The sequence below is a fragment of the Polyodon spathula genome, chromosome 6, assembly GCF_017654505.1.
Source record: "Polyodon spathula isolate WHYD16114869_AA chromosome 6, ASM1765450v1, whole genome shotgun sequence".
In the NCBI taxonomy this organism is placed as follows: domain Eukaryota; kingdom Metazoa; phylum Chordata; class Actinopteri; order Acipenseriformes; family Polyodontidae; genus Polyodon; species Polyodon spathula.
The window spans coordinates 23,718,897-23,743,451 of record NC_054539.1 but is presented as its reverse complement, the minus strand read 5'-3'; the positions used below and the strand labels follow the sequence as shown (position 1 = coordinate 23,743,451).

Sequence of the window (24,555 nt, the reverse complement as noted above, 5' to 3'; positions counted from 1 at the left end):
CAATATGTGTTGTGAATTTCATAGGCTGTATTTTACAATTATACGTGGTTTTTCACTTCTTAATCATTTTACATGAATTAGGCATCTGCTCAAAATATAAAAGATAGTTTCAATTTTAGAGAAGGACCACCGATATGCAATGTTTTGTTAATACTATTTAGCCTGACAGCTTTTATTTAGTGCATCTTCAGATTACTTTTATTATTTGTATTATTGTTGTTAATTAGACCCTAATGTAAATGCTGACAAATTGGGCGCTGTGTTATTGTCTATTGCAAAACGTGTTTATTTGGTTGGCTACATGTCTTACTTATGTATTTTAAAACACAATTACAAACAATCTTTTATTTGACTGAATTGTTGCTTTATGTAGGGTATTTGAAACACAAGGTTCTGAATGTAAAACAATGAACAAGGGTAATACCTGAAGCCCCAAGCTACCTAGGTAGATTGAACTGATTATATTGAAAGGTAAGTTTTCTTGCTGTTGTGAACCTTTTTTAAAAATCAAGCCCTAAAAATGTACTACCTAAATGTAATCTACTATTAATTGCAAAACCCTCAACTAGCCTACCTACTGCAGGGTGATTATGATTTTTTGTTTCATCCTATTCAAAAAGCTTTAACTCATGAATTACACTTTTTTAAATAATAATTTCAAGCCTTTTTACATGCCTAAATTAACTGATGTATACATATGACTCTGAGATCACCAATTGTGATCTTTGTATGTAAATACATTTGAGCTACATTTGACATCACAGTTTATTTGACATTTTAGCCATTACATAATGTACAATTAAAAGGAAACACTTCCAGTTACCAAATTTCTGGGTTACTACAAACTGTTAAACTTTAAATTCTTCACCAGTGATAACGAGCAAAATAATATTTTTTTATGGATATGTAGACAGGTAGGTTTTATTTAAGCCAAAACTAAATCTTACAGGAAAGATGTTTTACACAGCCACATTAAGAATAGGTTTCCAAAAATGCTTTGCAGCATCTCACACACTGTTCATAAACAGTTTCAAAATCCTCTTCATTCCCCTAAAAAAGAAAAAAAATATAAACAGGTATTTATATTATATTTATATTTATATATATATATATATATATATATATATATATATATATATATATATATATTACACACACTATTTTGACATAAGTTAATACATAAAAAATAAAATAAACAATGATGCAGAAGTCAAATGGTCAACAGAATTGTATAGTTTCCAATCTAATGTTAAATTTAAAAGAACAGCAAGTGTGCTTAAAATACTGCATCACAGTATGTTCATGTCAGCTCACAAGTTGCCTGCTAATTCTGCTAGGCAGTTGCATGGGTTTAAGTCTGTTACCGATAATCAGCAATTCTGTCGAGAGGTTTCTAGCACATTTCCAGTTTTTCTTTCCTGAAAGTTAGATTACATTGTATTTTTCTCAATACCTGATACAAATGTTAGAAGCTGTTCATTACACTTCCTTCTGAATTTCCAGCTGTGTTATTAAAAGTAGATTCAGAACTCCAGAAAGACTTACGTGGACTTAATACGAAGATGTATAAACCAGCCCTGTCTGGTAAATCCTTGTTAATCAAATGTTGTTAATTTGCTTTTCAAACCACACTAAATTAATTATAACATCAACATTTAACAGCTGCTGTACTGCTGTTAAAAAAAAAAATCTAGGACCTGTACAACTACAGTTCACTGCTACAAAGTGTCACATTAGCTGCTATAATGGACAGTAGTGAAGGTTAAAGATTTTAAAGTGCTACAGAACAATCTATGCAGTTTAATAGAAATACATTACAATACCTTTGCTATTTATCATGTTGTTTCTATCGCAGTGTTATAGTTTAACTCTATACATTTATAACCCCACATCATGGGTCATAAAATCAGCTAGACAATACATTTCTCAACATTTACTCACCAGGAGAAAATAAATAGTTTTGTAAGGATTGCAGTGTATCCAGATCACACTCCCTTCTGCAACAATGCTGGTTTTCTGTTCCCACAGTACACCACTCATTTCAATCAGAGCACCAGAATTGTTGCAGGAGGGAGCAAGAAAGAACTGGATACACTGCAATGTTTCGAAGAAACAAATCTTTCTCTTGGTGAACATTCCTGGGTAAAAGTTGAAAAGAAAAAATAAGTCCCTAGTTTACTCACCTGTAACACTAATACAGTAAGTATATGCAAAACTGTATTTTAAAATGTCCATGCAAAGTTTCATCAAATGGCAAGTTGTTTCCAATTACAAGCCAGAAGTGATGCTTAAAAGGTACATAAGGACCTTTTTTTAATTTTACTGTGTTATGTTTCCATGTGTTGCTACAACTGTTTACGTAAGGTGTGTGTATTGTTTAATTTTTTTCTTTTTACATTTTGACCACTTTAAAATTTGCATTCCCTGCCTCAAGACGGCTTCACATGTACCCGCATGGGCCGCTCAGAACTACATTTCCCATCATCCTCCTGCTCACTGGTAAATCCATCTCAGTTACATGTGTGAGCATGAGGATGATGGAGGATAGTTCTGAGAATGCCATGCAGGTACATATATTTAGAGTATGTTGGTTTATTAAACACTCCTTTAAGATTCTATCGCTTCAACTTGTGTAGACAGGAAGCTGATATTTGCATCGGTCATTTTATCCTTTAGTATTTCTTTGAGAATACACTTACTAGAAATAGATATTTTCTTGAGGGGATTTTTTCACAGTAATGTTTCTGTTGTTTAGGGATTAAGGTCATCGTAATATTCCAAAAAACTCCCTAAATGTAACCTTTGTATATTATGCATGCACTGAAAAAAATCTCAGCAAAAATATGTTTGTTCTCAGCAGAAAAAAGATAAAAAATAAAACAGAACAGGCTATTTTTCAATTTCAGAGAATCTCACTACATACTATGGAGTATCAAGTATAGTATGTCGGGCCTATAAACCCTGAGCAGTTCATCTAGTCTCCATGTGGTGCAGCAAGATCTAAAGTGTAATTCATAAATTTGCTTTAAGAAAAGAATTCTTAACTTCGGACACTCAATCAAAATTTTAAATTTTACCTTAAATACATTTTCTAACAAAATATAATTGAGAAGAAAAACAACTTAAATAGCAGGCAATATATTTACTTACAAAATTAAGTGGATTATTACAAACTGCAAAATGATAACTTACGTAATAGGGATCTTGAATGATCAGCTGTTTTTGTGGGTCGTAGCTCCCAAGAAGCTCAATTTTAGCTTTGCAATTTCTCACCTGGCTAGCTTTCTTTTTCAGTTCCCTGTAACATCAGAAAGAACATTATTTAACTGACATGATCGCTTTAACATCACACAAGAATCTGGCATTTCATTTCCCATGCAAGCTTTATATTCTAAAAATAAAATGTAAAATATTTATTTACAAAAATCATACAATTATAAACACAACTTGCTATATACTGATATTCCTTCCTTACTTAAACTACAGATAGTAAACTAGCAACTGAAAAAATAAGACTGTTCATATTTTTTCTATCAACACATTATGTTGTAAAAAGACTTGTTAGCAGACTACCAGCAAAATCCAGCACATAAACAAGACTGTGCTCCTTGAGAGTATGAACATATTTGTATTCAGCAATAAGCAGGTTAAACTGTTGAAAACTTCAAATTATAAATGGTAGTTGTGAACCAAAACATTTTTAAATATACACATTTTGAATGATCTTTTCCCTATTTAAACAAAGTACACCGTAGAAGTCGTTTACCCCTGAAACAATTTTTTTTTAAATATTTAACAAGCAGTACTGCATGCATGTTAAAGGCAAATGTGATGGATAGTCTTGCATGATGCCCTGCCGTTAGGATTCTGACCCCTAGCCTGGCTCTTTGTGCAGCGGGTAAAGGTCCTTTAACACCAAGTACGTTGCTTCAAAGCATCAGCGTAACATTCATCTTCTGGAGGCTGTACTTCACCCCAGTTGCATAGCGTAAATACACTCCACTGTGCAAAAAAGTTGCAGGCAATAAAATGTACATATTAAATCATTACTTTATAAAGGATGCAAACCGAATTTTGTTTCAAAAATACATTACAGCACATGCTAAAGGGTTATGAAGATCACAACCAGGTGTTTTTACTGTTTGTTTACACGTACATCAGAAAGGTAGGAAGTGTTCAAAACAATTTTAAAAATAAGATTTCACTGCTGTGAGTGCATTTCTTTGTGTCAAATAGGAAGGCACTTGACTCTTTCAACACCGAAGATGTGATCTGAAGAACTGTACGATGAAATGGCACCCTGCTCTGCAGCACACCTGGGGTCAATCATAATTACAATTACAGCAGCATTGTTTGCTGAAATTACAATTACACTATTTTGTTTAATTGCAATTACTAAAAAAGTAGCAAACAACTACACAGATTAACATGTTTACCAAGCAATAATCACAGTACAAATACAGAAATATACTATATAACTTATTTTTTGTCATTCAGCAAAATTATGTTGATATTCAAGTAGATCACACATTTGAGATTATGACGTTCTAAAAAAAAAAAAAGTGACAAATATGTAATTGAACTGTAATTGTTCAATTATATGGTATAATTACAATTATTGTTTATAATTATATTCATTGTAATTGATTACAAATTAGACAATTACAATTGTAATTGACCCCTTGGTCAGCTCTGCAGTGCATCTAACAGCACTCAAAACAGCAGACCAATCTTTTTTTTTTTTTTTCTGCAAAAGACATTACATTTTATTAATTAGTTGAGATAGCAAGTCTGTAACTTAGTGCTGAAAGACACAAAATGCAGCACTTACCTGTAAATGGGTTTCTTCCATATGTAACAAACTTCGCACATGAACTCCAACTCCTGTGATCCAACATTAGGGAGATTACCTCAATTACTGTGATTGCGGAAGAGGAAGTTTATGATGTTTTATGAAGGCAGGATGGAAAGGGTATGCTTGGAGTTTGTTATATCTGGAGGTAATTTACAGCTAAATCCTGCATTCACAGCTAATTTACAGCTAAATCCTGCATCAGATGAAACCAAACCACACATGAATTCAATATACCAGAGCACCCAAGGGTGGTGGAATATGTTTGGAATAGAAAGAGGACAGGACAGAGTTTGCTAATGAAGCCTAGGATGTAGTGCTTTGTAAATGTATGAAAGGAAGACCATGTAGCTGCATTGCATATATCAGTAACGGACACCCCCATTACACTTGCCCAAGAGGCCGAGATCCCCCTTGAGTGATTGAGTGTTCACCTTCCTGGCCTGATTTCCAGTTTGCAGATCTTTATATACTTGGTGATCCATTGCGAAAAGATCAGTTGCGACTGGTATTCCGAGGTTTGCCGACGAAAAAAGGAAACAAATAGTTGCCCAGTGGGTCTGGCTTTCCAGGTACTGCAAATGTAGTAACCAGTAGCCCTCAGGATGTCCAATTTGTAGTCTCATATCCTCCTTGGATTCAGGTGGAGGTGGGACTACCTAAGTGGAACTTGGATATTCCTTTTCACAGAAAGTTCTGCAGAGGATTGCAGCGCTCGACAATGTCTAGGGCATGTAGCTAACTTATCTTAGGAATGGCTAAATTGTGGCATAAATTGGACATATAAAGGATCTTATCATTAGAGATTTTTAAGAACTTGAATACTGGGCGATGTTTGTCCACCTTGTGCCCCTCCCATCCAGGAAGGATCCCTGCTAGTACAGAGAAATATAACACTTTGATCAAAGAAGAATTGCCCAATCTTTGATTGTGTAGGTACCGTAGGAATTATAGGTACTTCGGAAGGGAGTGCCTACATGATCTACAGCAGTCTCCCTGCACCAGGCGATGAAATCCCTCCACTGTATTCAAGTTGCATGTTGTCAACTTTAAGTAAGCTGGGCTCTTGTGTAGTGGAGTGCCTTCCTGTTGAGACAGAAGATCCCAGCAGGTTGGTAGTCTTTGTGACTCGCAGCACAACAGACCCACCAGGTCTGAGTACCAATAACTCTTTGCGCCCAGCTTTTCTCCACTGACCCCTCCTCTAGAGCCCTTTCTAGAATGCTGGAATGTTGATCCAATGAAGGACATTTCTAGAAGCTTGGCTTGGATTTCACTTGAGAAAAGAAGCCTGGAGACTATGGAAGCACCACAGGAGCATGCAGAGATTTATTGTGTCGCAGCTGGCCTAAAGCTGACCAAGAAGAAAAAGGATAAGGGACACACAGTGACGCAAGGCCTTATGGGCGAGGTACCACCTGGAATGAAAATGTCATCAACTTCCTCTACCAGTGTCATGATGATCAATGTAACCTCCTCTCAGTTGGATCACAGGAATTGGAGTTTATGCGTGAAGTTGGGGTTCATCTGGTAGAAACATAATTCTGTTCTTATAGGAAATATTGCGATCAGTGACAGCTGTGTCTCAGGATGACGGACACCTCTGATTTCAAGATATGCCAGACCCAGGCACACTTGGTGTGAAAAGACCTTTGCGCACTTACTTGGAGAACGTGTACTTGCTGTTTCACGCTCAGCCAGTGTCATGTTGCACAACCACTTTATAAATAATATTTAAAAAATGGGATACAAAAATAAATAAACAAACAGAATATACATGGTTGATATTACAGTGCTCTGCCTCTATAAGGCTCTCGATTATAACGCACCTCAGATATGACGCTCCTACAGCATGTCCCCCCCCCCAATTCCCTATACTAGTGATTCATGCAATATTTCTACAGTAAATACAGTGCTGGTGTTGTTCAAACTGTAAACAACTTCTCAGTCTAACTTCCGGTTCTGTGTCTCCCGTTTGATACAGTATCTGAACTGAAGAAAAGCTGTACTGGCACTTTATAACAGACATCTTATTCAGCACTCATTTTATAACTATTAGGCCTATTACGTGGTTATCCTTCCTAATGCATTTACTTTTTTTGCTGCAAGAGGAGCTACAGCTTTCTCTGGGAGACGAGACGCTTCAACTTCGCTTCAGCCATGCTCCGGCAGCCGAACCTGGGGCGAGCCCATTCCCTCTTCCCCTCTCCCAACCCACTCTCCTTCTCGGACTAGGTTTGCTTGGCTGTTGCTTCGAACTGAATTCCCGACCACCGTTTAGTCAGGTAATTTATAGTTTAAAAACTGCTAACCTAAACGATCCACAAGTGGGGAATTTTTTTTTTTTGTAACGAATACAGCTTTGATTACATGGTGCTCTATGCATGGTTAATTCCCGGAAAGTTACATTTTTGCTTCTATATGTGCATCATAGAGGGGGGAGTTTTTTTTTTTTTTGTATTTCAGTCAGATGTGTGTTGCATCCCATGGCTCCCCCCCCCCCCCCCACCCCGTCCTTAAAACTCATATCCCCTGTTGTCCCTTGAGACCTGCGTTATAGCAAGGGGGCATTGTATTTAATTTAATAAAACTAGAGTTTGTGGGTTTCATTAGGTATTCCTAAAAAATCTAATTTAAAAAAAATCAAATAGCTGCTTTTGTGACAGTGAAAATTGGCATCATTGTTGTTAAGCACAGCAAACTGGCAACCTGCGAAACGTAGCAAGGCAACATTCCTTTTGTTCTTGGGACAGTTGGCCCCCAGAATCCAAAAGTTTCTTGTTTTGAGTAACCTAGGTAACCTTATTTTTACTATTTAAACTGCTATGATTACATTTTAGCAGTTTTCACTTCTACATAACAAATATGCCTTTGATTATAAAACCTTCAAAATATACCCTCTTCCATTTCACTATTAATTAGATCATTTGTATTTGGAAGGAGAATTCCTCTCCCAGAAACAAAACTAAATGGAAACCCAACCCGAAAGGTAGTATCAAAATAGCGTGAGAAAAAGAGACTTATTTTTAATTTTCCATGGAAACCGCACCAAGCTGTTCTTCAGATACTTGTAAAAATGTAAAAATGATATTGTGACATATGTTCAGAGTTGCTGGTAAATAAAAAACCAACACAGCTTTACAACAAAGGTAAAAACTGCCGGGTCACTATTAGGACCTGTATATTTGCTGATCACAGTGTTGGAACAACATGTTAAATTGCTGGAAGGTTTCTGAAGGTATGTTAATCTATTCAGTCAATAATCTTAATATAACTGGTGCAGAGAGGTGGTAGGCAGATGATTGTGTTGATGATTTATTTTAAAAACATGCTCAATTGGATTTTGGTTGCCATGGAAGATGCTGGAAGTCATGCCCATACCATGCTGGATGAGTGTAATCAGCAGACCTGTGGCATACCAGGAGAACACACCAGGGCAATGCCAAATCCAGTCAAGTAGACATATCCTAATAATGTGTTCAGACAAAGCACTTTACTTTTTCTTGGACCCACTCTCCAGCCAGCATTAAAGTCTCTGAACCAGCATGACCAGTTGAAATTAAGCAAATCATAAACTGAGGTTCAACAACCATCTCTGGCCAGTGGTGGTCATTGCTGGGATTTCCAAAAAGTGAATAGAACTGTTCCATTTTCTGTTCTAAAAACATTACACAGTAATACAAAGAAGCTGTCATAGTAAACTATAAACATACAGTGTTACATAAAAAGCAAAAAAATGTTACATAGATCAACATTGGCGTTAATGTAGCATGGTACACATGTCATGAGTTATTTCCTTTTTCCAGTGCACTTACACATACCTTAAATTGCTTTCATCCATGCAGAGAATATGATCAAATGTTGCAAAATCGTCCTTTGTAACCTAAAGGCAAAGTCAGAATTTGTAAAGGTGGAGTAGCATTATGGTATCATCATAAGATTTCAAATACAAATGGTTATCTAAAGGATTTATTGGCAATTATAAACTTCACATGAATATTCAGATTTAACACTATTAGATCTTACATTTAGGTCACTGCCATCCCTAAAATATGGGATTGAAACCCACCAAAAATATTTAAGCAATATGACGGCAGTTATTTTAAAACCGTCACATAAAATTAATAACAATTTCCATATCTATCAAAATTAGTTGTGTCATCCAAATTAGTGGTTCTCAAGACGCCCCCATACATGCCCAGAATCTAAGGTAGTCCAAGAGTAGTTATAATCAGAGTCTGTGAAATCAGCTGTTTAAATCAGAAACTGAGGCCCAATCTCCAATGTTGTTTGAACTCAGAATACATTACTTGAATTATGCAATTATAGTTTTATGCACAGTAGGAAGAAATTGAAAGGACTGAAACAGCTGGGGTATATTTTCAAAGCGCTTTTGGAAGGAAGTCTTTAAATGAAAGAAAAAAAAGAAAAAACACCTAATATTATAAAACTAGAACCAAAACAATGAATTTATACAATTGGTAACAGCCTAGAGTTCACCTTTTTATGTCAAAGAAGGCTGAATAGTTTATAATCCCTATAAAACCTTGATTTCTTGACGTAACCTTGATATTCAAGCTTGTCTATTTGTTAAGCATCCAAAGTGTGGACAATTACCAGGGTTCTAACACCTAAGTAGTCTATGCACTGTCTGTATTTACCGTATTCGCTCGAGTAAAAGTCGAGCCCCCCACTGTGAGGGCGAGATTTGGGTATCTTTTTTTTTTTTTTCCTTCATTTGTTATTGAAACAGATAGTAAGTTTACAGAAAAATAAAACAAAAATATAACTGTTGTTAGAGTGCACTTCAGGTGTTAGTTTTCCTAAATATATGTATTTAGATATCCTGACGCCGTTTGAGCAGATTTGCAAAAATAACAATTTTATAAGCACTTCTACCTAGAACCGCCAGACGCGTCATTTTGACGTGTATTACAATAGTCATTTTTTTTGTTAGTTTTTTTGTATAGCCTACTATTGTATTATTTAGTATACAATCCCCACTCCTACTGCCAATGTGGGGAGTGGCGTGGCGTGGTCTGGCTGTAATTCAATGAAACTGCGTCTGTGTTTTATGTAACAGCTCCTGGATGTAAACAGACCTGTTTTTTTTTTTTTTTTTTAATAGACAATGTTACACCATCGTTTAACAAATCTTGAGATGTTTGTGAAATTAGAAGCATTTGCTCTGGCAACATACAGAATGACTGAAAAAATAACTAAATAACTTTCACTACTTGCTTAACACGAGAATTTGCTCTCCAAAAAACCCCAAAACGCAGCACTTGCACAGGCGAGCGCGCGCAATTCAATGCAACAACCACAACAAATAACTAGAGAGCATGGATTTAAACCTCATCCCGCATTAATTAATTGACTGTAAGGTTGCAGTGTTCTATTTGTTTAAAGCAATCATCCAGTGCAAAGAAAAAATGTGGGCTAAGCTCAGATGCAAAAATTATGCACATTTAAAAACTAATATCCAAGTTAGCCGTCCAACAAGAAAAAATTATTAAACTGTGTTTACCTCACCCATCTGAGAGAAGTGTAACAATGAGATCTTGTGAGTTTTAGCGTCCAAATTAAATCTTCGTTCTTCATTAGTTTGTAATCCACAAGGGAAAGATAGACAACACAGAGGCAGTGTAGTGAATCTTAAAAGCATGGTGAGTGAAACAGTACGAGTCAGTTCTCTCTGAGCTAAGTTAACCTGATCTTAACCAAACTTTCTTTCATTTCAAGTGCCAGTACAAACTACTGATAAAGAAAAATAACAAACAAGCAGCAGTCCCTCCCAGCAGACCTGCAGGTACTGTATGTGAACTTGCCTCACGCACAGGGCTCCCCTGGGTCCTAAACCCTACCGACTACAGACAGGGATTTTAGTGACCAACAAGGGCCATGACTTCTGCGAACATTAAAAGGTTTGCTGACAAGGATTTTACTGTATCCCTTTCAATTTAAGACTTTTTTTATACCAATGGCATCAATTTGAGTATAGTGATGCGTGTACATAAATCACCTAAACAAAAAGACAGGGCTGTCCGAATACACAAACATGCATGAATCATCTGTGGCAGCCATTTTCAAGGAAGTGAGAGGCATTGTCTGAGAGATGTCAAGTTATAGAGAGGACTCCTCCAACTCAGAGAATGATGACTAGGAGAGATTCGTTAATTTATCAATATAAAATATGGTTTACCAATAAGCTTAATAGAGAAGTGTATTCCTTTGTATACATGGCTCTTATACAGGTAATTGAGGTTTTATCTTTGTAAATGCATCTTTATTTGATGTGGTGGAGAATGCCGACACAAGCACGATGTCGTGGCTCCGAGCCAACCCTGCAATTTGTTGTATTTTACTGTTAACTGTTACCCTTTATAGCTTAAACTGTTAATGACAGGTTTGTTTCCAAGAACTCATTTGTGGTTTTGTTTTGATCGGAAGACTGAATGTAATGCAGAAGTAATACTTTGTGGCTTGCAGTGTTAAGTGCAAGTTCCAAAGGGTGTAATCCAGTCATTGTTGGAAACGGTAGAGCCTGATAATTTTCTATTACCAACTAAAATCACTTAACATTAAGTGTGTGCTTGTAAAACAAGTACAGTCAACAATAAAGTTCTGTATTTCAGGTGTGTTATTGCACTAATAAAATGTCCTTTACAAAAGTACCAAAAAAAAATCCACTAGGTGTTAAACTTTAAAGTTTTATCGAATATATACTTCAGCCAATGCAAGTCACTATACGTGGGCTGTAGAGGGCTACAAATTGTCAGACCTGTTGAATTAATTGTAAAATCTACTTTGTAGATATATGCACATTCATTTATTTATTAAATATACTGCAGCTTGAATGTTTTTGCTTTTCTGAATATGAAAACTAATTAAATGTAAAAGCTTCCTACGTGTATGTTTTGTACACATTGTAAATTTGATGTTTTAAATTACTGCTCCCTTACAATAATCATGTTCCGCACCTTCGTTTATTCTCACCACCAGTGCTTCAGACTCTCAGGCTTGCTGGGAATCACTCAAAGTAAACACACACAAAACTCTTACTGCATTTTAATACACACTGATGTCTGCAATTACTGTACTGTTTTTTACGTTAATACTTCCTGAATGGTCAACTTTTTAAAATATACACCTATTTTTTTTTTTTTTTTCTCAAATGCAATTCCTTCGTAGTTAAGGTACAACACAACCATGCTCAAGATCGGGTTTAGAAACTGCTGATCAGATGAATTCGGTACCAAAGCCTGGGGTTTCAATGACGTATCGCTGAGGCCGACAAGACCAAAATGTAATGATTTTACAGGGAAGCCATCCAATGAGATTGATTGTATGATTCCGTTTACTTTAGGAGTGTGTTATACTAATGCAGAATTATGTAAAAAGCTAAATACCTAAGTAATCTGTGGCTTCTACCCACCAGCTTTAATGATGGCGAATTTCACTTTAAAAACCTGTTGACCCAGACATGCTTTGATCTTAACGCACGGAATTAAATGAGGTCTGGCCATTGGTTGTACTGTTTTAACCATATGGCTTTGGAATGTCAGCAGCCAATCAGAATGCAAGGAACTTCCAAGTATGACATAGCCAAGTAGGGATGGGTTGGTATACCAGTTTAGGTACATTACAGTATCAATACTGTTCCTTTTATTCTACACCACAATTATTGTAATTCCTTTATACACCGGTTACGCATTTTTTTCAACTGCAAACACGCTTCTTCTAAATCAAGCAATGGTACTTGCAGCCTTAGCAAAGTGTCTGAGGAAGATCTTTTTGTGAACTGATCCTGTTTTGATAATGGTTTTGAAGGAAACTGTCAACGACACAGAATACATGTTTCAATTGCTGCCTTGTTACCCAGAGCTTGCTGCGCCGGCTGCTTTTGGCCGCTGTCATTCTGACGTCATACGTAGCTTTTAGAGAAACACCTTCTCCAAACCTTGCAGCATAGCACACATTTTCAACGTGCTATATTTACATTTGTCTGGACTATCAACAGTCAGTTTAATGTAATTGATTAACATTAACTTTATTGTAAAATTATACATCACTAATCATGGATTTAGTACTTTATGTTTGTTTAAATCATTGATTTATTTATTTAATATAGTGGTGACAAGGCTGTTCACGGCTTCATTGTATAATGATAAAATGTCACATCAATGTCCCTTTGGTTCACAGCTGTAGCCAGCCTCCCACAGTAACAGTTCAAAGCTGTGCTGGGCTATGCAGAATCTGCACAGATTTCTGTGGCTGCTGAGTGACATCTACAGTACATCTCCGCGATTCTGTGCAGCACTGTGGAAATCTGCGCTATAAGAACACAACCAATGTCTCAATTAAAATTAGCACAAACCCGCGACTGCAACAGGATAGCCTATTTATTATCAATGTAGTTTTGTTTAAAGAAGTTATAACAGATTTCCAATTTTTTTAGGCAAGTGAAGAAATCTTTTTTTTTTTTTTTTTTTTTTTTTTTTTTTTTAACAAACGCTACATGTGTAATAATCATTGGAAGCTTACTTGTGCAATGTAGTGATGTGTAGCTATAAATCCAATAACACGTTTTAGTATTAAAACACTTTTTTTGCAGTATAACATTGAGAGTGTACAACTTTAGTTTTATTTTTAATTCTGATTGTCTTTATAAAAAAAAGAGAAGCAGCGTACCAAGTTATTTGGCTTAGTAAAATATGGAATACCATCATTCCATGAAAGGAAGTGTGATTTGTTGGTTTTATTTTTGTGAATTACAATGATTTACATTAGTCTCTTCATTTAAACCTTTATGTTAAACTTGCATGATGTACTGTATACCATGATGTTAAGGTTACCAGTTTTTTTTTTTTTTTTTTTTTTTTTTTTTAAACAGCTATCATACCATGCACATTCCTATGGCCAAGTCTCAAGTCACATTAGGAAACCATTCTACCTTTGCAAAATGTAAAATATTGTTTTATATGTGGCCTTTTGGACACTAAAATGGCTACAGCAATTAATACTGTGACACTACAACATAGCATTTTTTAGGGGGAGCATTCTTTAATAATCTAGAAGAGAAGTCTTAGGATTGATTGGAATCACAGCTGGCTTTTAGAAGCCTACTAGAGCTGGAAGCAGATTTGCTGATGTCACTGAATCATTTTCTAACATGTCAAAGTGTGTGCCTGTATCACTGATATGGCCAGAGGGTAAATCAGTGTGACAGTTAAACAATTCATTTTTGAGGATGAGTGACATTACATCGCACATAATAGGAAGTGACATTATCAGTAGGAAGTGATATTAAGTTATCATATAAGTTTAATAAAGAAAATGGCTTAAATTAAGACCTCTGTCTCAGTATTTTTAAATGTGCTTATCTGATGATCTTGGTCACACACACACACCTTTAAAGGGGATTATAGGGATACATTGGATCAAAGACAATAATCTGAGCAAAAATGAATTCTTTGCTCATACATTTTGTGTGGGTACTAAAAGACAAGCAATTAGTTTTAATGAGATCAAAGGACCTCAAGACAAATTCAACTAATTTAATTCATCACTTGTCTTCAAAGGGAATAGACTTGAAGTAACATAGCACATCCCTGAAATCCCTCTTTCAGTATTACAGTATGAGATGTAATGCAAGGGTTATCTGGTAGCATAACAGTCCCTTTATCATAATTTAAAAGTATGACTTAAATTTGGCCTCTCGAATAAAAGGTTAAAAACTGCCACTCATGCTTAAAAAAAAAAAAAAAAACAGTTTATGCATTTAGGCATGAATTTAAGTGTGATACGTGTACTATACAGCTGAAGTGGCAATTACATACAAGATACCCACACTCACAGGGCCCAATGTTATATAAAATACTTTATTAGGAGTGGAATGAAAGCAGAACAGTTTTACATTATTTCATATTATATCAAAAATGTTTTGTATATTATATATATATATATATTATATATATATATATATATATATATATATATATATATATATATATATATATATATATATATATATTATATATATATATAGATCTCTGATAAGGATTTCTTGTTTTCTACATGTGTGGTCATGAAGACATCTGAAAATGTGCTTTCTCTATCCAGCAGTAACCTAAATTACTGTATGAGGTTACTGTCTCAAATGGTATGAGGCATTGATAATGCTTAAGTCAGCAATGTTTATATGTGTCACACCTTACACAGATAAACCTCTAACCCAACATTAAGGATTCCCAAGTGTTTCAATGAAGCACAGTGCAAATGATTAGACATTTATGTCAAGTTAAAAAAATATTTAAGTTGTTTCCAAGATACATATTTAGTTACCCCTTATTTCAAAAGCCTTGAATTCTTAGTCACAAATGTTTTTATTATTTTAACTGGAAATGACTACTTTCATTAAAAACTACTGATTGAAATAAGTGAAGGACTGCTTTGTAATTCATGGGTATTATGAACACAGCAGAACATTTAGATCCTGCCACACCTTAATCCCATATTTTTATTTTTTTGTAGGTTAATGACCTAAAACATCAAACCAAGTACTAATGTGTTGCTATTTTGAAGGGCCATGTTAAAGTGGGTATAAAATAATTGTCGCTTAAAAGGAAAAACTATATACAGTCAAATCAATTTACAACGTATTTTGGGATATAACGTACACACTGATATAAAGAACCTGTATCATGGAACCAAATAAAATTGTACTAAATCCTGTTTAAATTCTCCTTTTAGTATGTACTCTGATAGTGCATATTTCCTGTTATTACGCATGCACCGCAATGGCACGCAGTGGTCTGTGCTGCGCATATTGCTACTCGAAGGCCTACTTCTTGCTGTTTGAACTTGACCTTGCTTTCTATTACTCTAATGTATGCAGAATTATTGTGGCCAGCGCTAAGCGATCGTCAATTTCACTTAAGGACAAACTGTACATTATTGGAGAAATCAAAGGGACGAAAGCAGTCAGAATTATGTTGTCAAAGAGCTCATGTTTAAAAAGCAGTAGTCGCTGAGACAATCTAAGGTCCTGCCCACATAAGAGCAATAAAATCAACAACTGAGTTCAAAACCAATTTACCTGAACCCTAGCCCATCAGTGTTAGAGTGTACAGATTGCCATACTAAAACCGGGTTAGTTTAACCCAGCTATTGTTGAAAAAACACTTTCCTGGATGACTGTATCCCAGAAATCACTGTAATGTACACACTTTCTTTCTTTCCCCCCTCCTCTTAAACATTGTTGTTTATTTTCATTGAACACGGGAGCAGAATGGAGGTGCTACGAGAAAGTGCTTAAGTAATCAAAAGGGGAATAATTCGTATGGGGGAAAAATGCCCACGCCATAGTAAATAAATTAGATCGGCATTTGCACAAAGGGAAAATCTGGGGCAGATAAGAAGTTCTTTAATTTAATTAAGACCTTTAACGTGCCAATATGTGATGGGATCTAAGAATTTAAGAAGTGTTTTGGACACATTAAGTTTTGTGTACTACAGTACATTAGCATATCTGACTGTACCAATGGAATACAACAAGAACAAATCCTCCTGTATTTTAATTCAGGCTTGTCTTTCCTTTATTCTCGTCTCATGTAACCAGGGGGATTATGGCAACTAGCGCAAAGCACTAGGGGATATCGGAAGATACCCTGTAACCAGACTCGAACACGGTTCACTTCCAGATTACAGTTAAACCACTTTATCTAACCCAGTTATGCCGACAACCGAGTTTGAGTCTACCTCCTGAGTAGGTTTCAAACTCGGCTGTTGAACTCTGTTATGAACCGTGTTTAGTGTGGATGCAAATCGATTTAAGCACTTTTAAACAGATTTTGAACCCTTACTCTGTTCTAAAATGCTAATGTGGCCAGGGCCTAAAGACTTCTTAAAATAGCGTATACTCTACCTGAACTAACAGTTTGTATGGTTATGTTTACTGACTTGTATTATTTTTAGTATTACCAGTTTTATTAGGCTTCCAAGCCTACAATTGCATCATGATGCTCATCCTCATGTGTAATTTAAATACCCATTCACACCGCACAAAATTCTGCAATCTATGCCGGTATTATACTGTCATAACCCTTTCAAACAGCCAAAGGGATCATGCGTGTAAAACTTTCAGTAAACAGATCTTTGTCAAGGCAACAGCGAATCGCCGATAAATTATAGCGTCACACACTGTCCCTTCTATTTGTGAATTCACCTCCTCGTCAGCCTGTAAAGTTAACAATTCCTTAACTTATTCCAGACTCCAATTACAACCTCGTTCTTGATCAGCCATTGCATTTGAAAAAAATGAAAGCATGTAACACCAAATACCCAAGACGTCAGTATACAGTCACGTGACTTTCAATTCATGCCCACTATAGCACTTCAGTGTCGGCATAGCATTTCACACAGGAGTGGAGACGGTTCACTGCTGTCTCTGAACCAGTTTTTCCAGCAGGACAATGCTCCATGCCACACAGCCAGGTCAATCAAGGTGTGGATGGAGGACCACCAGATCAAGACCCTGTCATGGCCAGCCCAATCTCCAGACCTGAACCCCATTGAAAACCTCTGGAATGTGATCAAGAGGAAGATGGATGGTCACACGCCATCAAACAAAGCCGAGCTGCTTGAATTTTTGCACCACGAGTGGCATAAAGTCACCCAACATCAATGTGAAAGACTGGTGGAGAGCATGCCAAGACGCATGAAAGCTGTGCTTGAAAATCAGGGTTCTTCCACCAAATATTGATTTCAGAACTCTTCCTAAGTTAAAACATTAGTATTGTGTTGTTTAAAAATGAATCTGAACTTATTTTCTTTGCATTATTCAAGGTCTGACAACACTGCATCTTTTTTGCTATTTTGACGTTGTCATTTTCTGCAAATAAATGCTCTAAATGACGATATTTTTATATGGAATTTGGGAGAAATGTTGTCAGTAGTTTATAGAATAAAACAAAAATGTTCATTTTACCCAAACACATACCTATAAATAGTAAAACCAGAGAAACTGATAATTTTGCAGTGGTCTCTTAAGTTTTTTCCAGAGCTGTATATATATATATATATATATATATATATATATATATATATATATATATATATTAAACAGATTATTACCAAGTATACCGTGCAGTGCAAAAGTATTTGCCCCCTGTCTGATTTTCTGCATTTCTGCACATTTTTCACAATGAATTTGGTCACATCTTTTTGTGGGTTGTAGTAGTATATAGAGGGAGTCAGAGAAAGAATGACACCAAAGTTTGGTGCTTCTTTCATTGGTTTGGTGTGCAAGGTAATCAAACATGCAGTCTTCAGGTGTGGAAAAGTTATTGCTCCCCTAGTTAACTCAACCCAATTAAAAGGATAACTAGGGTCAGTTGTCTGAATACTTTGGTTAACAATCAGGCCTGATTTGGGTCAGCCCTGCCCAATATAAATCTGACTAACTTTGGCCATTACCATCAGAGTGAAGTTGTCAGCACATAGGTTCTAGAGGCACATCATGCCACAATCAAAAGACCTCCTGTTGATGCCTATCAGTCTAGAAAGGGTTACAAAGCCATTGCTAAGGCTCTGGGGCTCCACCAAACCACAGTCAGAGCATTATGGTCAAAATGGAGAAAGTTTAGGCCAGTAGTGAATCTTCCCAGGAGTGGCCCTCCTGCCAAAATCTCTCCAAGAGCAAGGCGTAAAATCGTCCAGGAAGTCACAAAGAACCCTAGAACATCATCCAGGGATCTGCAAGCCTCTCTTGCCTTGGCTAAGCTCAAGTTTGCCAAAAAGCACCTGGATGATCCTCAAGAGTTCTGGAACAATGTTCTTTTTGGCCAACATGGGCCCAGTTATGTCTGGAGAAAACTAAACACTGCATTCCACAGTAATAACCTCATATCAACGGTCAAGCATGGTGGTGGTAGTGTCATGATTTGGGGATGCTTTGCACTATCAGGACTTGGACGACTTGCCATAATTGAAGGAACCATGAAATCTGCTCTGTATCAGAGAATTCTATAGGAGAATGTCAGGCCATCCGTCCGTGAGCTCAAGTTGAAGCACAGCTGGGTCATACAGCAAGACAATGATCCAAAACAAACAAGCAAGTCTACATCAGAATGGTTGAACAACAAGAAATTTAAAGTTTTGGAATGGCCTAGTCAAAGTCCAGACCTAAACCCCATTGAGATGTTGTGGCAGGACCTGAAATGAGTAGCTTATGTTCAAAAACCCATAAATGTCACTGAGTTGAAGCAGTTCTGCATGAAGGAGTGGGCCAAAATTCCTCCATAGCGAAGGAAGCATTTGGTTGCAGTTATTGCTGCTAAAGGTGACGTAACCAGTTATCAAGTCTAAGGGACAATTACTTTTTCACACAGGGGCCTTGGGTGTTGCATAACTTTCTTTAATAAATAAAATATCAAAATGTTATGTTATTTGTTGACTCAGGGTCCCTTTTATCTAATATTAGATTTTGGTTTAAGATCTGATAACATTCAGTGTCATAAATATGCAGAAAATCAGACAGGGGGCAAATACTTTTTCATGGCACTGTACATTTGATCTGAACTTCAGGCTTTAAAATCAGATACTTAAAATATTGATAACAACAAAGATACATTATCAGGACACTCAACTGAATATCAACGTTGTCTACCTGTCTTGCCCTGTGGTCTGTCTCAATGCCATGGTTTCTAAGGCAGGCCAGTGCCCTTGCATCTGGAGAACATCCCACATTCCAGTCAGAAACAGCACCACTGTCTATAACCCACTGAAACAGAAAACACAAGACTACAGCTAATAAAGGATGAAAATAAATGTACAGTACCTGCCTGGCAACATGACTCATTGTTGTGCCATGCTTCCTCATGCAGGCCTGTCCTCGATGGTCAGGGGGGTTTCCTATTTCATATGTAGATGTTGCTGCACTATCTACTCTCCACTACATGAAAAGAGACATATCACAATACACACACCAAATACTTTTCTTTAAACACTTCTCAACCACATTTAGACATACATTTCAGAATATTATAGTGCAAAGGTAAGTATCGTGCAATGAAACCAGTGCACATATACAAGTGAGGATTAAAGTGGGGGGGGAAGACAGGTTAGGGCAAATATACAGTATACTAATTTTAAAAATCAAACTGTAAAAATGACAAAAGACCATTCAGATAGGTAGTGAAGTCATAATTCCTATTTTTATAGATGAAATTATACATAATTCATGTATAAAAAGATAATACGCTAAAATAAACAAGTCATTAGTAAATAGACATAGTCCAAATATTTGAAATGTATTTGACAACTTTACAGACATACTTACATGATCCACAACACTGTTGTCTGTTACCAGTTTCCTAAACACTGCTTCTGCTATTGGGGACCGGCAAATATTACCTTAAACACACAAACAAATAAAGGTTACTTTTGTTTTGCAAAAGTATGTAATAGAAAGACAATTACAACAGTTTTTGACTTCACCAGCAAGCATGTGTTCTCGCCACATGTATTTTTAGAAAAGGCTCTTGACAAAAATGTTGGCTATTTATCTATTCCGAATGCTATTCCAGGTGCAGCTGTATTTTATTCATGTGATATGGGCTTCAACAGAGGCCCCCAATCGTCATCTGAACCAAAATGTAGCCTCAATTATAACTTTTGGTAAATACTTCTAATGAGTTGGCCCTATCCTTTAATTTGCCACATTTGAACTGTACAATTACCATAACAAATTACTTAAAATTACATAATAGGCGACTTACTAAACTAAATCTTAGGTCCTGTCCATCCAGTTTAAAAGTGCTAAATACGGTTAGCGTCCAGCCTACACATAGTTTAATACAGTATTCAAGAACAAGAATCAGCACCTCCTCAGGAGGTAGTCTTGAGTCTGGTTCTAAATTAGATTGCATCAGGTATTGCAGTTTATCAGAAGTGTGGATGCTGTAATACCAAACTACATTTTTGTGTATCCTTCAATATCCCAAAATGCTTTGATATAATTTGGTGCTTGGACATTACAAGTACAGTACTTAGAACAGGCACCTGAAGTTAAGAATGACAATCAATACTGCTGTTCCTTGGTCCTGTAGAGCTTGGAGTTTCCAACCAGGTAAGAAGACAAAAGGTGATGATTTGGATAATGAATGGATTAGTCACTGTTGTTGTTCTTAGGATCCAAATAAACAATTTGAATGATGTGGATAGTTTCAATTTGGCAGATTAGATAATTGGTTACTTTCAAACTGGAAAAATGGCAGATTATAGAAAATACACGGTTTCTAACAACCAAAAGATTATTGCTTCCCGATTTCTCCTTTACAGACCAGCAACCTCCCTCTTCAAACACTCTGCATCCACAAAAACCACACCCGAAAAAGAATCCCCCCTCCCCCTTCCCCCCTTACTTATTTAGCAATTGAACAGAGAATTAAACTAACCTGGCCAGGTATTCTGATACTCACTTAAGAGCAGCAGGCAGCAAATTACTTATGCTGCATTCATGTAGCTAGTGCTACAACTGTAGTGTGGACGCTTTGAGCTGGATTACTTAAAATGTTGGAGTAGTTCTCGCGTTCGGTTATATAGTGTGGACTGGGCCTAAATATCAAAACACATACTGCAATAAAGGAATGGTGATAGAAACATATGTATTCAATTTTTTTTATTTAATAAAAGAATGAAATCTGTGCACATTACAGTAAATTCGATTACTGAAACTTACTGTATTTTGTTATCTAAAATGAGTCCCATTATGCATTTTGATGGACAGTTTTAAAAAACAAAAAAGAATCAGTCAAAACTAATCAGGTATTTATTTGTGTTCTAGACAATTAATTTTAATCCCATTAAAAAACATTTGATTAAAACAAATGTGTGTGGTATGTGCGTGCTATGTCACACAATTGCAGCAATGGAGAGAAAATTTGGATTTCTAAACTACACGGAAACCCTATCACTGTGTGGTAAATACACGGTATCATTATTGTATAACTGATTATGTTATTGCTATCAGTGAAATAATTAACTTTTAGTTCTTTGGGTGCAACGCAACAAAATCTTGTAACCTCACCAACATACAGATATGTCAACAATCACCAACTGACCTTTATAAGGCCTTTTTTTTTTTTTTTCCTTAGCATCGATCCTCTTAAAAAACAACACCCCCAAAACTACTGGAACAGAACTAACACATTTAGAGCTACTGACAACATACAGTGCTGAATAGCTTCTAAATTGCTGCAAAAATCTATTAATTACATCAGGTTATAGTCCTTCTAAAAATTGTATTACCTTATTTTGTTACCAACTAGTAGTAAAAGCATGAAAATAATCTATTGAACAATTAAACAAGTAAATCCAAGTAACGGATGGTTCATCATCTGATTTACAAATTTTGGGATTTTGCCTAAAACACTTCCAGGTACTTCAATATACAATATCAAAATAATGGTATATAACTGTGAAGTGGGGGCTATTGGTCCATTTGATGCAGGTTGACCTGTTTACAAATTCCAATGATACAATCCAGGAGTGTGCATTTCCAGTCCAGGTGCTTGTTCCAGTTTTAAGATTTTTTCAATTCCACCACATAAACCTTATTCTAGACTCGTAGTTAGACAAATATTTAAATGAACCTGTTGAACTTTGAGTGGAGAAGGCCCTCTAGGACTGGAATAGCCCATCCCTGCACAGATTTTATGATGTTTCAGTTATGCTGTTAGGGGAGGGTTATCTTTATGTAAATGACACTTTTAAGCTGCTAGTAACTAATGCCTCCATAAATCATGTAAATGGAATTGTATGAAAGTTCTCAGCACCAGACCAATGGGTACACAGTACCAACAAAAAAAAAAAAAACACAGCCAATGCAGCTGCAATCTGAAATATTGGCAGGCTCATACTTTGAGTACAGTTCCTGCTGTGGAACTGGAAAATACGGAACAGGGAACATCTTGGATCGGAGTGGACTGAAGGGCTGAACACTACTGCGTTGCACCCATTTCACGTAATCTCCTGGATATGGTTGGTACGGTTGTGTGTTTTGCTGAAATCCATTTTATGCTTTCTTGCTGACTGCTTCCTAGGCATAAGCAACTGTGCTGGAAAGACGTTAGCAGCTGCTGACAGCAAGAAATGGCTCAGAGAAGATTGATGGTCTATTTAGCTGTATTGTAGTTGCAATACTACTGGTTGCTTGATAATTCTTGGATGAATTAATGGTAGTTGTGATGTTGGGTACCAGTATTTTTTTTTCCCCAATGTACCATGGCTAGATTCCATATTGAGAGAGAGAGAGAGAGAGAGAGAGAGAGAGAGAGAGAGAGAGAGAGAAAGAAAAATGTAAAAGCTAGACTTCAGTTTCATAGAGTTTAGTGTTCTGGAAGGGCAGAGCATACATAGTTTGCAATATTGAATAAGCATGTTAGTCTGGGAAACTCATTAGGAAAATTGTGTTTTAAGTGACACCAAAAAATGTATTACAATTACTAATTTAAAAACCTGATGGGTTCTAGAGCCTTTGGGCTCCTTTAATACTGAGAGCAGTGGGGAATACCTAGTTGATTAGAATGGATGTTTGTCCTTAGCTGTTTATGGAATTTTGCGTTTGTGGATTATATTGCTATGCCTTTTTATTCATTCAGCCTCGGTTTCCATTTCCTGCCTGTCACACAGGAGCGAATGCACTCACCCACACTTCAGACGGCTACACGTCACAAGCATTAATACCCTGTATCTTTCGAAACAAGGAATTTAGTGGAGCTCCCTAATAAAAGCCTAATCCCCAAAAAATAATTGTGTAAATATAGTAATTGTTACAACTGTGTATAATGGTATTTAAAACAGGATTAATCGATCTGACCTCTTATATCCGCCCTTACTCTGGTCCCACCGTAGTCGGATACGAGACAGCATTTTGGCCTGCTACATATAGCTCTGACTAAGATTATGAATGACAAATGCATGAGAGAATATATTTATATTTTTCTAATTCACACATTAATTAGTGTTCAGTTTTCAGCGGTCTTTCGCCCGACGTACACAGCGCTTCCTGGAAAGTTACACTGGCATCACTGCACTTTAATTTCTAGTTAAAAAAAAAAAAAAAAAAAAAACTGCAGACAAGTTGACAGGAAGTTCACCAATCAGCAGTATCCGTATTTCTGCTGAGGCCAATCAGAAAAAAAAAAAACCCAAGAGGTTGGTAACACGACATTTGCAGCGGTCTAACACCGCGTGTGATTGGTTTAAATCACCACACATTCACGCATCTGCTTTAAAACATTCAACTGTATATTTACAGAAGATCATTAAGTATAATACGCATGAAATGACTACAGAAAGCGCTGTCCTTACCCAAACACACAAACAGCACCGCTTTGCCATTGTTCGCAGCCATTGCAACACCAAAGGGTCCTATAGTAGAACATTTGACTGTCACCGGCTGCGTCACCTCCTATTAATAGTACGTCTTCATACTGCCTGATTAAAATGAAATATTATTTATAATAATTATAAAAGTTTTTTTTTTTTTTTTTTTTTTTACATATTATGAAACCGTTTCAAATGCTAGCAATGTCTATATATATTGTTTTTTTTTTTTACTGTAGATTTTAAAGTCATACAGTTTTTGACTGCGCTTTAGAGATTTGAAATTGGGTCTTTTAACCGAGCAAAACAGGCAA

At 36.3% G+C, this 24,555-nt stretch overlaps 1 protein-coding gene across 2 annotated transcripts; it reads right to left on the bottom strand.

Moving 5' to 3' along the window:
* Window positions 1–751: 751 nt before the first annotated feature.
* Window positions 752–24,313, bottom strand: acp1 (acid phosphatase 1). 2 transcript variants are annotated; one of them, XM_041252612.1, is made up of 6 exons: window positions 24,227–24,313; window positions 20,193–20,266; window positions 19,692–19,805; window positions 8,674–8,735; window positions 3,193–3,298; window positions 752–1,050 (listed from the first exon to the last, which is right to left on the bottom strand). In XM_041252612.1, the coding sequence occupies exons 1-6, from the start codon at window positions 24,267–24,269 to the stop codon at window positions 973–975; spliced, it is 477 nt and encodes a 158-aa protein (XP_041108546.1). In that variant the 5' UTR covers window positions 24,270–24,313; the 3' UTR covers window positions 752–972. The 2 variants fall into 2 exon arrangements, with proteins under 2 accessions (XP_041108546.1, XP_041108547.1); XM_041252613.1 differs by lacking the exon at window positions 19,692–19,805 and adding an exon at window positions 19,521–19,634.
* Between the last annotated feature and the right edge of the window lie 242 nt (window positions 24,314–24,555).